Here is a 13,776-nt window from a genome sequence, read left to right as displayed (position 1 = left end):
CAAATAGCCACCCTTTGCTCTGATTACTGCTTTGCACACTCTTGGCATTCTCTCGATGAGCTTCAAGAGGTAGTCACCTGAAATGGTTTTCCAACCATTGAAGGAGTTCCCAGAGGTGTTTAGCACTTGTTGGCCCCTTTGCCTTCACTCTGCGGTCCAGCTCACCCCAAACCATCTGGATTGGGTTCAGGTCCGGTGACTGTGGAGGCCAGGTCATCTGCCGCAGCACTCCATCACTCTCCTTCTTGGTCAAATAGCCCTTACACAGCCTGGAGGTGTGTTTGGGCTCATTGTCCTGTTGAAAATTAAATGATGGTCCAACTAAACGCAAACCGGATGGGATGGCATGTCGCTGCAGGATGCTGTGGTAGCCATGCTGGTTCAGTGTGCCTTCAATTTTGAATAAATCCCCAACAGTGTCACCAGCAAAACACCCCCACACCATCACACCTCCTCCTCCATGCTTCACAGTGGGAACCAGGCATGTGGAATCCATCCGTTCACCTTTTCTGCGTCTCACAAAGACACGGCGGTTGGAACCAAAGATCTCAAATTTGGACTCATCAGACCAAAGCACAGATTTCCACTGGTCTAATGTCCATTCCTTGTGTTTCTTGGCCCAAACAAATCTCTTCTGCTTGTTGCCTCTCCTTAGCAGTGGTTTCCTAGCAGCTATTTGACCATGAAGGCCTGATTGGCTCAGTCTCCTCTTAACAGTTGTTCTAGAGATGGGTCTGCTGCTAGAACTCTGTGTGGCATTTATCTGCTCTCTGATCTGAGCTGCTGTTAACTTGCGATTTCTGAGGCTGGTGACTCGGATGAACTTGTCCTCAGAAGCAGAGGTGACTCTTGGTCTTCCTTTCCTGGGTCGGTCCTCATGTGTGCCAGTTTCGTTGTAGCGCTTGATGGTTTTTGCGACTCCACTTGGGGACACATTTAAAGTTTTTGCAATTTTCCGGACTGACTGACCTTCATTTCTTAAAGTAATGATGGCCACTCGTTTTTCTTTAGTTAGCTGATTGGTTCTTGCCATAATATGAATTTTAACAGTTGTCCAATAGGGCTGTCGGCTGTGTAGTAACCTGACTTCTGCACAACACAACTGATGGTCCCAACCCCATTGATAAAGCAAGAAATTCCACTAATTAACCCTGATAAGGCACACCTGTGAAGTGAAAACCATTTCAGGTGACTACCTCTTGAAGCTCATGGAGAGAATGCCAAGAGTGTGCAAAGCAGTAATCAGAGCAAAGTGTGGCTATTTTGAAGAAACTAGAATATAAAACATGTTTTCAGTTATTTCACCTTTTTTTGTTAAGTACATAACTCCACATGTGTTCATTCATAGTTCTGATTCCTTCAGTGAGAATGTACAATGTAAATAGTCATGAAAATAAAGAAAACGCATTGAATGAGAAGGTGTGTCCAAACTTTTGGCCTGTCCACCCCTTCCTATTGGCTGATGGAGGCTGTGATATGCGGCTGGTTTTAATAGCTTTTGTTTGACGACCAAAGTGCCTGTTAATTAAAGTGTGTGTATTCTTGATCAGGATATTTATCCTGGAGACAAACTGGTTGGGCAGTAAATCAGAGCACAGAGCACTTCCTGTTGTGTCTCTCAGCCACTCAGCTCTGTTGGTTTTGCTCTGTATTGACTTACATTGAGCCTTTCGCTGATTTTAGCCATAACCAACTTATGCCTGACCCTAACCCTTACCCTATCCTTAACCTAACCCTTACCTTAACCTTAACCGAACCCTGAATGTAACCCTAACCCTAACCCCGACCCTTAACCTGACCCTTGCCCTAACCCCTACATCCACAGAATAAACCCACACCCTAGCCCCAGGGCCTTCCCAAAAAGAGATGCTACAACGCCCCTGAGCCCAGAGCAGAATACACCTGCAATAACGGATTCCCAACATTGCATATTTAGCATTTGGAAGAGCACCTCCCACTAATCCATCTCTTTATTACTTCCTAAATTAACTACTAACCCTAACTCTAACCCCACAGTAAATACCAACAATACAGGTGGGCTATCTGAGAGAACTGAGACCCTGATCTGCTGCAGCAGGTAAACACTGAGGGGACCAGGTGACTCCATGAACCTGGACGCAGTCTGACAGCTCCTGCCACCTGGTCCTGGCCAGCAGGGGGCGCCACATGGGTTCACCTTCAGAGGGAACCGTTAACGTGTCGTGGTGTGTTGTTCTTCAGGGTCTTCATAATCACGGACGTGGGCCGAACCTAACCCTAACCCTAACCCTAACCAAAATGTCCTCACAAGAACAGACGTTTCTCAACAGTTGGTCCTCACAAGTACAGAAAAACAAGCGCAAGCACACACACACACACACACACACACACACACACACACACACACACACACACACTTGTTTCTACAATGACTGAGAAAGCCGAAAGCAGCCTCTAGAGTGACATTTCTCCACCAAAAATGATCTGTCCTGTGAAAACCTCCTAACTCCAGTTCTGGTGATTTTCATGGTTTAACATGTTTAAATTTAATATGGAATATAATTAACGATAACAATAGTAATGATGATAATACTTTCTTTATATATAACCTTTCATATAGCGGGTGCAGTTCAAACTGCTTTACAATTAAGTGAAAAGAAAAGAGAATAAAATTTAAAAAAAAACAGACAATTATATAATAATATAATCATATTATAACAGTATAATTTTATAATAAATGTCGTTTACATGTGAACCCACAATTGTTATACAGTTGCATATGCATATGTTTTTTTTTTTTTTTTCTCACTGTGAAGCCTTTCACTGATTGATTGATTGATTGATTGATTGATTGATTGATTGTAGCTCCAAACTGACAACTCCAGGCTCTGGAAGTCAAAATGTGGAGTTTCACGTGTTGAATCGACCTCAGCGATGCCTTCTGAGAAACCCGGCTGACGCGAATCAAAAGGCTTTTCTCTCTTCTGTCTTGTCAGCTGTAACGAAAGTGATGACAGGCGTGTTTGCTGAACAAATGATCAGTAACCTCATATCTGAACATGTAAATGTCAGGCTGTCAGCTCGCCAAGCGCAGGCCGGCCATAATGTGTGGCAGGCAGAGTGAAGGAGACGTGATGCACATACACACGCACACACACACACACACATACCCTATTGTTTTTTTTTTTTTTTAAACAAAGTAAACAATCTGCCAGTGAAACCGCATTGCAAACAACTTGGTTAGTGTTGGGTTAGTCAGGTTACCTCATCCCACTGGCAGACTTTTTTTTTTTTTTTTTTTTATCTTTTTTGAGGAAAAACACAATTTGAGCACTAAAAATGAAAATGAATGACTTTTTATTTTTTTAATTTTATTTAATTTTATTGATTTTTAATTTTTTTTAATTTATATAAGTATAAATGTGTTGAAACAAGGCAGAATAAGGCAGATAAGCCACTATGATCAAGAAAATGACACTTGAGTCAATAAAATTCTGGAAAATAGTTGATTATTGTTGTTATCTCGTCCCTCTGGTGGATTTTATTTTCATTTTTTTTGAAGAGAAAAGAGAGAGAGAGAGAGACTTGAATGTTGAAGATGAGACTGTCTTGTGGTTCAACAGGTGTTTCTTTGCTGTCAGGTAAACCTCCTGACAGAGGCAGCATGGCCCCTCCTTGACTGACAGGTTATAAAGGCAGCTGTGAGACAGGTGTGTGTGTCACCTGGGTCAGTCTCCTCACAGCAACATGGGGACGTCAGGACTCGAGTCCACACTGAGGCTGATCTACCTGACGCTGCTGCTTGGCTCAGCTCACGCCCAGAACGGTCAGTGGATTCATTAACAACTACCGATTACAGCCTCTGACAGGAGTAGTCGATTAATCGATTAGTAGTCAGCTGATCACAGTTATGGCGGTGAATGCATTGAAATGCTTTAGTTATGTATTAAGTACAAATTCTAATTCCAGCTTTGCTGAGATCACCTAGATGCTAAGACTGTCCTCCTTTTCTCTGTGCATGTCATTATCAAATTAATACTTTGGGGTGTTTTTGGCTGCTGGTCTGACTGAGGAAGACATCTGAAGATATTTGGACTCTAATGGCTTCACATGGCACTTTGGCTTGATTTTTCACACTTTGAGAAGTGGAAAACTACTCAAGTCCTATGCAAGAATCAACCATACAACCTATATTATATAGGTTTAATGTATGATTTCTGAGCACTGCAAAAACTCAAAATCTTACCAAGATTATTTGTCTTATTTCAAGTCAAAAATGTCTTATTCCTAGTCAAAATATCTCATTACACTTAAAATAAGACATGATCACCTCAGAAGTGACTTTTTTTCCACTGGCAAATTTTTTCCAATGAAACAAGCAAATGTTCACTTGTTTCAAGTGAATTTTCACTTGAAACAAGTGAAAATTGTCTAAAAACAATTTACTTCTGAGGTGATCATGTTTTATTTTAAGTGAAATGAGATATTTTGACTAGAAACAAGGCATTTTTGACTTGAAATAAGACATATAATCTTGGTAAGATTTTGTGTTTTTGCAGTGAGGTATCAATACCACATTGGAAAAGTCCTGCATTCCTTCAGTGAAAGTACAGCAGTACTGTCAGAAAAATGTAGTTCAGTGTTAAAAGTGAAAGTCACTGTGAAGAACGGCTCCTTTCACAGAGTTAAATTCTTGCATTAACCTGTAGGAAATATTTTAATGCTGGAGCTCTGACTGCTCCAAGTCCTGTTGAATAGCTTACACTCTAACATGCAGCACACCTGATGTGCTGCATGGGAAAAGATGCTTCTATAAGACAGATAGATAGACCGATAGATAGAAATCTCATAGAAATTGAATCAGGTCAACCGGACTTAGTTATCTGTCTAGAGGACATTTTGCCCCTCATCCAAGTGGCGTCATCAGTTCATGCTCTTCATTAGACTAAAAGAAAAAGTTTGGGGGAGCAACTAGTAACTTCAGCCATCAGATGAATGTGGAGCAGGAACGAGTTGAAGGTTTCCTCTGAGAAGCAGAGTGACAGGATGGAGACAGTGGAGGACAGGGGCAGGACTCGGACCTGGACCGAGGACCGAGCCGCTTCACAACTCTGAGCACTTTAAAGACACTGAAGAGAAGATGCTGCTGATTTTTAAATTCTTTAGGAGCTGCTGAGCGGATTTTGTCATTTTGTTTGCTCATTTCTAAGCAAATTTCATTTGGTTTGTAAAAGCAAATACTGCAGACTTTTTTTTTCCCTAGAGGAAATCCTTTGGTAGTTTTGCAAATTAGAGGAGGCTCTGTAAATGACATAACATGGTTATCATGGGAATGCATAATTTATGTCATGTTGTAATATGCTGATGGCTTTGTTTAACAAAAGTCTGAATTTTAAAGAAAATGTGTGGACTGTGATGAAAGACACGTCAGATTCCGTTCTTTAACAAATCTGTGGGCCACGTTTATATTCTGCAATACAAAATAATCATTAACTATATGTTTGATTATTGGACACAAAATGGGACAGAAAAGTGCACAAAAAATGGTGTGTACTGTCATCAGTGAATGAAGGCATTCTACCATGCAGGGCTGCAATAAATCACTATTTTCATGAATGAATAATAGTTGTTGTTTTTTTTTCCTCCGGATTAACTATATTTTGACCCCACAAATGAATGAGAGCCCCCACTTGATTTAAAAAACTGACATCTCTCTTTTTTAATGTCATTAGACATGTAACAAACATTTAATTTTTATAAAAAATGAAATAGATAGATAGATAGATAGATAGATACTTTATTCATCCCGAAGGAAATTCACAGTTTTCAGCAGTATTCACAAATTACAAGATAAGATTAAATAAATAAAAAAATAAAGAATAAAAGATGACACTAGAGATCTAAGTACACAATGTGCAAAAATCAGTGTGCATAGATGTATACAACGTGCATAGATATAGGACATAGATGTATAAAAATGTAAAAATATATAGATATCTATTTTATTACAATTATGGTGTATTAAGTAATGATTAAAAATGGAATGGGGAAAAAAAAAAAAACTTCACACACACCTGTCTGCTGACGCTCCCCCCTCTGTGGGTGTGTGTCACTTGATATCTTGTCCCGAGGGTCTCTTCTAAAGATTAATTTGATCAAGGAACATCGGCAGAATTTGTTGCTTTTTGACAGGGCTCATGCATGACGCCAGATGATATGTCAAAACAAAAATCCCATCACTCCAGATGAAGGCAGAACTTAATGGAGACAAACTGACTGACAAAGTTTTGGAAGAATCAAAGAAATTAAGATATGAATTAAAGTATGCTGTCAATCAACCACTGAATCAATCAACGAGTCACTGAAAGGGTTCAGAGTAACAATAAAAAAAACAATAAAAATAAAGTGCAAATAAAATAACTGCGTAGCAATTGTGTGTTCACACTTGTAAGACATTTATAGGCTAATTGGGTAATTCTTTCAGCTTCATTACCATTACCAGTTTTTTTAACGATGTGACTAATGACTCTTCTCTTTGCAGCGGTAAATATCATTCCCTCTGCAAGCACGCTGCAGCTGAACTCAGGTAAGCAAACTCCAACCTGAAACGACCCCCATCAGCTTTTCCGGTCAGTCCAGGTAGGGTTTGGCTAAATTCCTGACTGTCTCGTCGCAGGTAACGTGTCTCACATCGACCGAGTGTGCACGACTTGGGGAAACTTTCACTTTAAGACGTTCGATGGCGAGTTCTTCCAGCTGCCGTCCATCTGTAACCACGTCCTGGCCTCAGACTGCAAAGGCAGTTACGAGAACTTCAACATCCAGATGAGGCGGAAGTTGGTGAACAACGTTCCCACCATCAGCAAAATCGTCATGAAGCTGGAGGGGAACGTGGTGGAGCTCCTCCGGGGTTTAGTGCTCCTCAACGGCAAGAAGTGAGTTCACTGCACAGCACAAAACACTGACCACAGACCCATAACCCCAAGGAGAACCACATCGACCTTGTAGACTACACAAATATGCTGATGATGTGAGAAATGCCATGTTTAATGAATCAATTAAGAGGGAACCACATTTTAATTTTGTTATACAACCTGTTGTATAATCATGAATAAACTTCCTTGTATTCCTTGTATTCCTTGTATTCCTTGTAACACAGTCCTTTTCTTTTTATCCACAATCTCCACATTAACATTTAGACTCATCTTCAGTGAACTTCCAACAGGTTCAGGTTGAGGTCCAGGGCTGTTGCTTGACGGTGTATACGGGCTCTAAATAAACACCGGCAAGTGGGATTATCTCTTCTCACTGGCAGACTTGTTTAACTTGTTTGAACAATAAACAAGATTTTCACTCTGAAGATGAGACTTTTTTTCAGATGGACATTTTTTGCAAGCAGCCAAAGCAACCAAAATCAAAACCAACACGGAAAGTGTCTTGGTGTTACCATCTCTAAAAGAAAAGGTGCAACTGTGCAGAAACAGAGGGGTGGAAATGCGTGACACTTCACTACACTGCTATTTTACTGTAATTCGGGATTTTAGTCTTAGGACTAAAGACGAGGATGAGGTCTAGAAGTCCTCAGCAGGCATCAGTGTCTGTTGAAGATTTCTCAATTAAAACAACACTCCTTGTCTTTTCTTTTGAACCTTTTTAAACATGACTCTCTCTCTCTCTCCCCCCTCTCTCTTTCTGTGTGTGTGTGTGTGTGTGTGTGTGTGTGTGTGTGTGTGTTACAGTGTCTCTCTGCCATCAGTCACTGCTGCAGTGACTGTCAAAGGAACCAGATCCAGTATCACTGTGGAGGCGAACCTGGGACTCAGAGCTATCTGGAACCTAGATGACTCCCTTGATGTATGAAACACACACACACACACACACACACAAACACACACACCAACACGTGCATACACTTGCATGCGGACACACAAAGCCATCTAGAACCTTTACTTTGTGTAAAAAATGTGTGTGTTTACTGTGTACACGTGCATTATGATCCCACTGGTATCAGTGAGTCTTGAGAGGTTTAAATACCTCTGTGAGTATATTGGTACACGGTCCACTTCATCATGGGAGTGAGTCACTGGCTGAGTGTGTTTTCTACGCCTGGGAGAGATAAGCAAACAATCAAAATATCAAAACCAAGCCTGAAAACCACAAAGCAAACTTCAGCCGCTTTAAGTTAACATAGTACTGACTACAATGCTTCATTAAGATTGACATGATTAAAGGACTGTGTGAATAGAGATTGATATGATCTCGATATTAGACTTAATGTAAACATAACAGTGTTTACCAAATTCAAGCTCAGAAACAGGAAGCTGAACGGAGCTCTGAGTTTCCCAGGTGAATGACTTTATTGTCCAGCAGCTTGTGGTTCATTTAAAAACATCAATTCAAAAAAAAAAAAAAAATCCCAGCTCAAAGCCAGCTCATAAAATCACAAAATACATATCAGGTCACATCATAGGAATCATGACATCACACATCTCACAGGCGATGTACATGTTTTGAGATGAACCGTCTGCTGCTACAGGAAAGATTTAGTTTTTTTGAAATATTGAAATTTCTCGTTTGGGCCTCGTTGACAGATTGAAATAGACGACAAGTACAGGAACCAGACGTGCGGACTCTGCGGAGACTTCAACAGGTCGCCTTTATACGACGAGTTCATGGAAAATGGTGAGATCAGTCTCTGTGTCGCTTGCAGCAATGTTCCCATGTAAATATTCACATGTGGGAAATAGGCAGAGCGGATTAAAAAACTGATCGACACTGTTTGCAGTTGAAAGTTTTACATTTCATACGACACTGGAGCTGTCTGACCTCGGGCGCTGCCGTCAGGTTTGTGTCACTGATGAACTCTGTAGAGTCATATGACTCTGCTAAAGCTGCTACTGCAGTATTTTCAGTTTCATGGTAAAAATGAAAAAGTGAAAGTGATGTGAAAGTGTTTCTGTTAAATGGTTCCCAGGAAGCTGTTTGTTTATAGTATATATTAGTATATTGTATACAGATCACCAAAATCATTTGGTTTTACAAATGAGTTTTCCAAACTATTCTCCATGATCACCCAAAATACAAAACTATCCTAATTTTAAGTAATTTCTTGGTGATTTAGATGAAATTTTAAGCGTCCATAATGCAGTCAATAATAATCCAGACCTGTTCCATTCCCGCATTATTAATCCACTTCAGCTGCTAAATTCTGTGATGCTTTTGCTTTCTCTGACATACGTTTTTACCATTCAGTATTATTAATGACACAGCTACTATTTTGAGTTCAAATTTTACTACTATTCTGGACACTGTGGCTCCATCAAGAGTTACAACTAGGGTTGGGTACCGAAACGCGGTGCCAATAGGGCACCGGTTCCGACATAAACGGTAGTAACGAGACCGAATAAGAACGAAAATTTTGGTGCCTCATTTCGGTGCCGCCCCCTGGTGTTCCAGCGTCAACTTGCGGTTGTTCAACGTGACGTCAGAGCCACTACTCAGCACACTTGTTGATTAGAAATGATAGTGAGAGGATCAATAAAGATGCCGGAGGCAAAACACTCCAAGGTTTGGTTACATATCACATCAAAGGAGGATGCAGACTCTGTGACATGTAACAGATGGCTTAAAGCAATGTCATGCAAGGGAGGTAACACGTCGAATTTAATTAAACATATGGTACACATGCAGTTTATTTAAAAGCCGAACAGTGCACTGTGTTTGATAATCTACTTCAGCGGTCCCCAACCACTGGTCCGCAGACCGGTTCGGGGCCGGTTCAAGAACTGTTTAAGCACCGGAACCGTTTGGAGGTGGTGCCTACTGGAGTAGGCACCAGTATCGGATAAAGCCCAGCCGATACCCAACCCTAGTTACAACACAACATCACATCATAGCCCTGGCTAACAAACGAGATCAGAGCTCTAAAGCAGCTGTTGTTGCAGGTTTGAATGAAAATGGAGGGGTTCCAGTCAGCCTGTTGACTGGCAGACTTTAGGGGTTCTAAGGAAGACTTTTATTCCAGCGGTGAAAACGACCAGAAAAAAAATATTACAATGACTTCTTATTAAGGAACATAGATGTAACCTCAGACTCCTCTTCAGTGTTGTTAGTCATACATCTATTATATTTCCTCTCACCTTGGTGTTCTCTCATCTAACATGAATAATTCTTGCAGAAATCTTGTTTTTATTTTGGATAGCCAACTCATCTTCGAACAGCTTATTAATTCTGTGGCCCAATTAACCTCAATAAACTTTAGCTGATTCAAGATAACCTTTTAATTGTCTGTAAAGCTCTTTTTAAGTTGTTTTGAAAAGTGCTGTATAAATAAAGGTATTATTACTACTACTACTACTACTATTATTATTATTATTATATTATATTATATTATATGATCTGAACAATGAGGAGGAGACTGTGAAGATGTAGATTTTTTCACTGTTGATGGTATTTCATAGTGTGAGGCAGGAACTTTACAAACTCTGCTGAGAAAGACTCTGTAGCTTCTGTAATTTTACTCTCTGGAAAAAGCAAGTGTGTTGAGGTGGCAGTGAGGTGTGTCCTGTGTTGCAGACGAGCAGATCACTGTGGACAACTTTGCTGAGACCTACAAGGTGGATGGACCGACAGAGTACTGCGAGGAGCCGGAGATCCAGCCTCTCAAAGACTGTGCAGACAAGGTGACTCCTTCACATTATTATATCCCAAAACATTGAGACTCAACAATCTCAAATATACTTCTTTAACTGACTGACTGATTTTTTTCCCACAGCAAATATTTGAAGACATCTTCGCCTTTTCAGCATTCAGTGACTGTGCACCCCGTCTGGATGTCGTGGGCTTCAGTGAGGCCTGCATGGCTGATATGTGCTACTGCGCAAACAACGATTCCTCCTGCCTCTGCAAAACCATCTCTGAGTTCTCCAGACAGTGTGTGCACGCCGGCGGCATGCCCCAGCAGTGGAGGAGCGAAAATTTCTGCCGTAAGCCTTTTAACAGTTTCGAAAATGAGTCTTATCTCGATACAGTTATTGAACATTTCTCGGACTGTGGCACACGTGTCACAGTTTTTGGATACTTTGCTGTAGATTTTGCTGCACTATTACACTGCATTGAGGAGGCGTTGGATTTCTCAAGTTTGCAAAGTCACAACTCAGCCCTTGGAGTATTTAATGACAGCCAGAAAACTGGACAAAAGTCGATCAATTTCCCAAGTAACAAAAAATCTGCTAGCTTTGGGGTTTGTCTGCTGTTCATTTCTTTACTTTCTTCACCAGCGAAGCTCTTTACGATTCTGACGTCATGAAGAGGAAAGGAACAGTACTTTATTTTGCATATTCAGTGATCATAATTTTAGGCCAAGACTAATGTAATTTCCATTTTTATGGATGAAATAAACTTGACTTGACTTGACTTGACTTTGACCATGTTGGAGAGACTATGACTGGCAATTTGTGTAACGTCCACAGACGCTCCCACGTCTGGGTTTGCAAGTTAGATTAAAAAAAAAAAAAAAAAAAAAAAAAAAAAAACTTGATCGCATTCACGTGCTTCACAGCCCAGAGGCAGAAATGCCGGTGACAGCCAGGCTAACGCTGGCCAGCAGGTGCGAGTTTTTCACTGTTTTACAAAAACAGCTACAGCCGAAAGTGTTTGGAATTACATGCATGTCAAACATGACTTTTTGGCTGTGGCTGACTGAGGTATTACCAGATCAAATTTGTTATCATTCAAAGAAAACCCATTTTAACGCGGCTGTGTCCAGTTAATTTACAATCTTGATTTCCTCGTCGTGATCGTACGAATTGGCAGGGCGTTGGGAACTGGAATATGCGATAAACTGACACCGCACGAACGCCCCGTTTCTCTGATTTGGACACCAGAGGTAGCAGATTGTTCAGGTGCCACTCCTTCTTGTGGAGAAACTGAAACACCTGGTGAAGCAGGACGGTTTGTCTCATGGTCACACCGACCGATCCAAACGTTTGTCTCCACAGCCCAAAGCTGTCCCTACAACATGGAGTTCTTGGAGTGCAGCAGCGCCTGTCCTGACACCTGCTCCAATCCTGAGGCCAGCCAAACCTGCGACAGCCACTGCATCGACAGCTGCACCTGCCCCCCTGGTACACACACACACACACAAGCCAAAATTACTCAAATCCCACTTACAGTACTATTGCATGTAAGCAAGCACACACTGACATGCAAATAACAAATACATAAGCATGAGTTGTGTTAGAATAAGACATGTACACATCCATAAAAAGGTCCCAAAGGCACTAACACTGAATATGCAGATGTTTGATGGGCCTGCCAGCTACACAAGAGCACTGCGGAAAAAGATTTAGCAGGTTTTTCAAGCGTCTGCCATGATTCCCACGGTATGTTTCTAGGCGACACATACACACACATCGTCTTGCTGCTTTTGCCTTTGTACTTCCTGCATAATGTCTTTGAGCCCTCCAGGATCACATCTCTCAAGCAAACTTCATGTCTATGCATTTCTGTAACTAAATAAATGGAAATGAAAGGGCCTCTGGGAGGAAAATTATGATCACGTAGCCTGGGATGTTTTTTGGGACAATGGTTAGTAGTAATGTTGAGCATACATGCTGAGAGGTACATATATGCTTTTTTAGACACTTCTGGAAATTTCAGGGTGAGATAGGCTCGGTTTTTGACAGCGACCTGGCTTCCCACAGCTGAGAAATTATAGATTTATTCATCACAGACTCAGAAAAGGTCGTCCATTACTGTAATCCTGATCTCAGGTCTTTCCTCTCGCCTTCAGGGACCGTCTATGATGACATCAGCAAGAGCGGCTGTGTTAAAGTCAAAGAGTGTCCCTGTGCGCACAACGGCAGGGTGTACAGCTCGGGGGAATCGTACTCCACCAACTGCAGGACCTGGTAAGGATGGAGGTTGTGGTGGGCTTGTAGCTATAGATCAACTAATTACAACTGCTCAAACATCCAGTGTTAGAAATCTACAAATCTACACTGTCGAGAAGAACTTTGTTGTCCCGTTTCCATTTCATCTTTTTTTTTTTTTTATATAGGATATAACCAAAACCTGATCTAAATAGTTTCATTACTGACGTGTGTGTGTGTGTGTGTGTGTGTGTCCTGACAGTGTGTGTGATGGCGGCCAGTGGACCTGCACAGAGAAGGACTGTCCAGTTACCTGCTCTGTGGAGGGCGGAGCCCACATCAACACCTTCGACGGCAAAGTCTACACCTTCCATGGAGACTGCTCCTACGTACTGACCACGGTACTGAACCACACACACACTAGAGCTGCTTCTAATTATTATTTTCACCGCCAAGTCATCGTCCATTGTCCAAAGTGACGTCTTCAAATGTCTTCCTTTGTTTGACCAGCAGCCAAAAAACCCAACATATTAATTTAATAAAGATCTGAGCAGAGAAAAGGACAGGACGGCCTGTTGGGGTCACTGTAGGGAGGGAAAAAATTACAGTGGTGGAGAGTGACTGAGAAAAAAAACCCAGAATTTTCCAAGACTGAAGTGGTAAATTTCTGAGAAAAAAATCACAGATTTGTGAGACAAAAAAAAAAAAGAGAATTCTGAGATTATATGGTCACAAATTTACCAGAGAAAAACTCACCTGAGCTGTCTCTGCTGCCCCCTGCTGGCCGTGTCTCAGGCCTGCAGCTGATCCCCTCAGCAGATTCTACTCTGACATGGGATTCAGGAACAAGGAGATCCTGCTGATCTGAGCCCAGAATCAGCAGATTGTTTTCTTCTGAATCGGCCCAAGTCACAGCAACGTCTCT

At 41.4% G+C, this 13,776-nt stretch overlaps 1 protein-coding gene across 1 annotated transcript in view; it reads left to right on the top strand.

Moving 5' to 3' along the window:
- Positions 1-10,822: 10,822 nt before the first annotated feature.
- The window catches only part of LOC115357255 (mucin-5AC-like), a 68,562-nt gene continuing 65,608 nt past the window's right edge, over positions 10,823-13,776 (top strand). Inside the window, exons 1-4 of the mRNA XM_030048674.1 lie at positions 10,823-10,964; positions 11,979-12,104; positions 12,773-12,890; positions 13,114-13,252. Coding sequence (XP_029904534.1) covers positions 10,838-10,964; positions 11,979-12,104; positions 12,773-12,890; positions 13,114-13,252 — 510 coding nt within the window. The 5' untranslated portion in view covers positions 10,823-10,837. The remainder of the gene's footprint in view (positions 10,965-11,978; positions 12,105-12,772; positions 12,891-13,113; positions 13,253-13,776) is intronic.

The sequence above is a fragment of the Myripristis murdjan genome, chromosome 3, assembly GCF_902150065.1.
Source record: "Myripristis murdjan chromosome 3, fMyrMur1.1, whole genome shotgun sequence".
Lineage (NCBI taxonomy): Eukaryota > Metazoa > Chordata > Actinopteri > Holocentriformes > Holocentridae > Myripristis > Myripristis murdjan.
The sequence above is the reverse complement of the archived record's forward strand: the minus strand, read 5'-3'. Positions and strand labels throughout refer to the sequence as shown.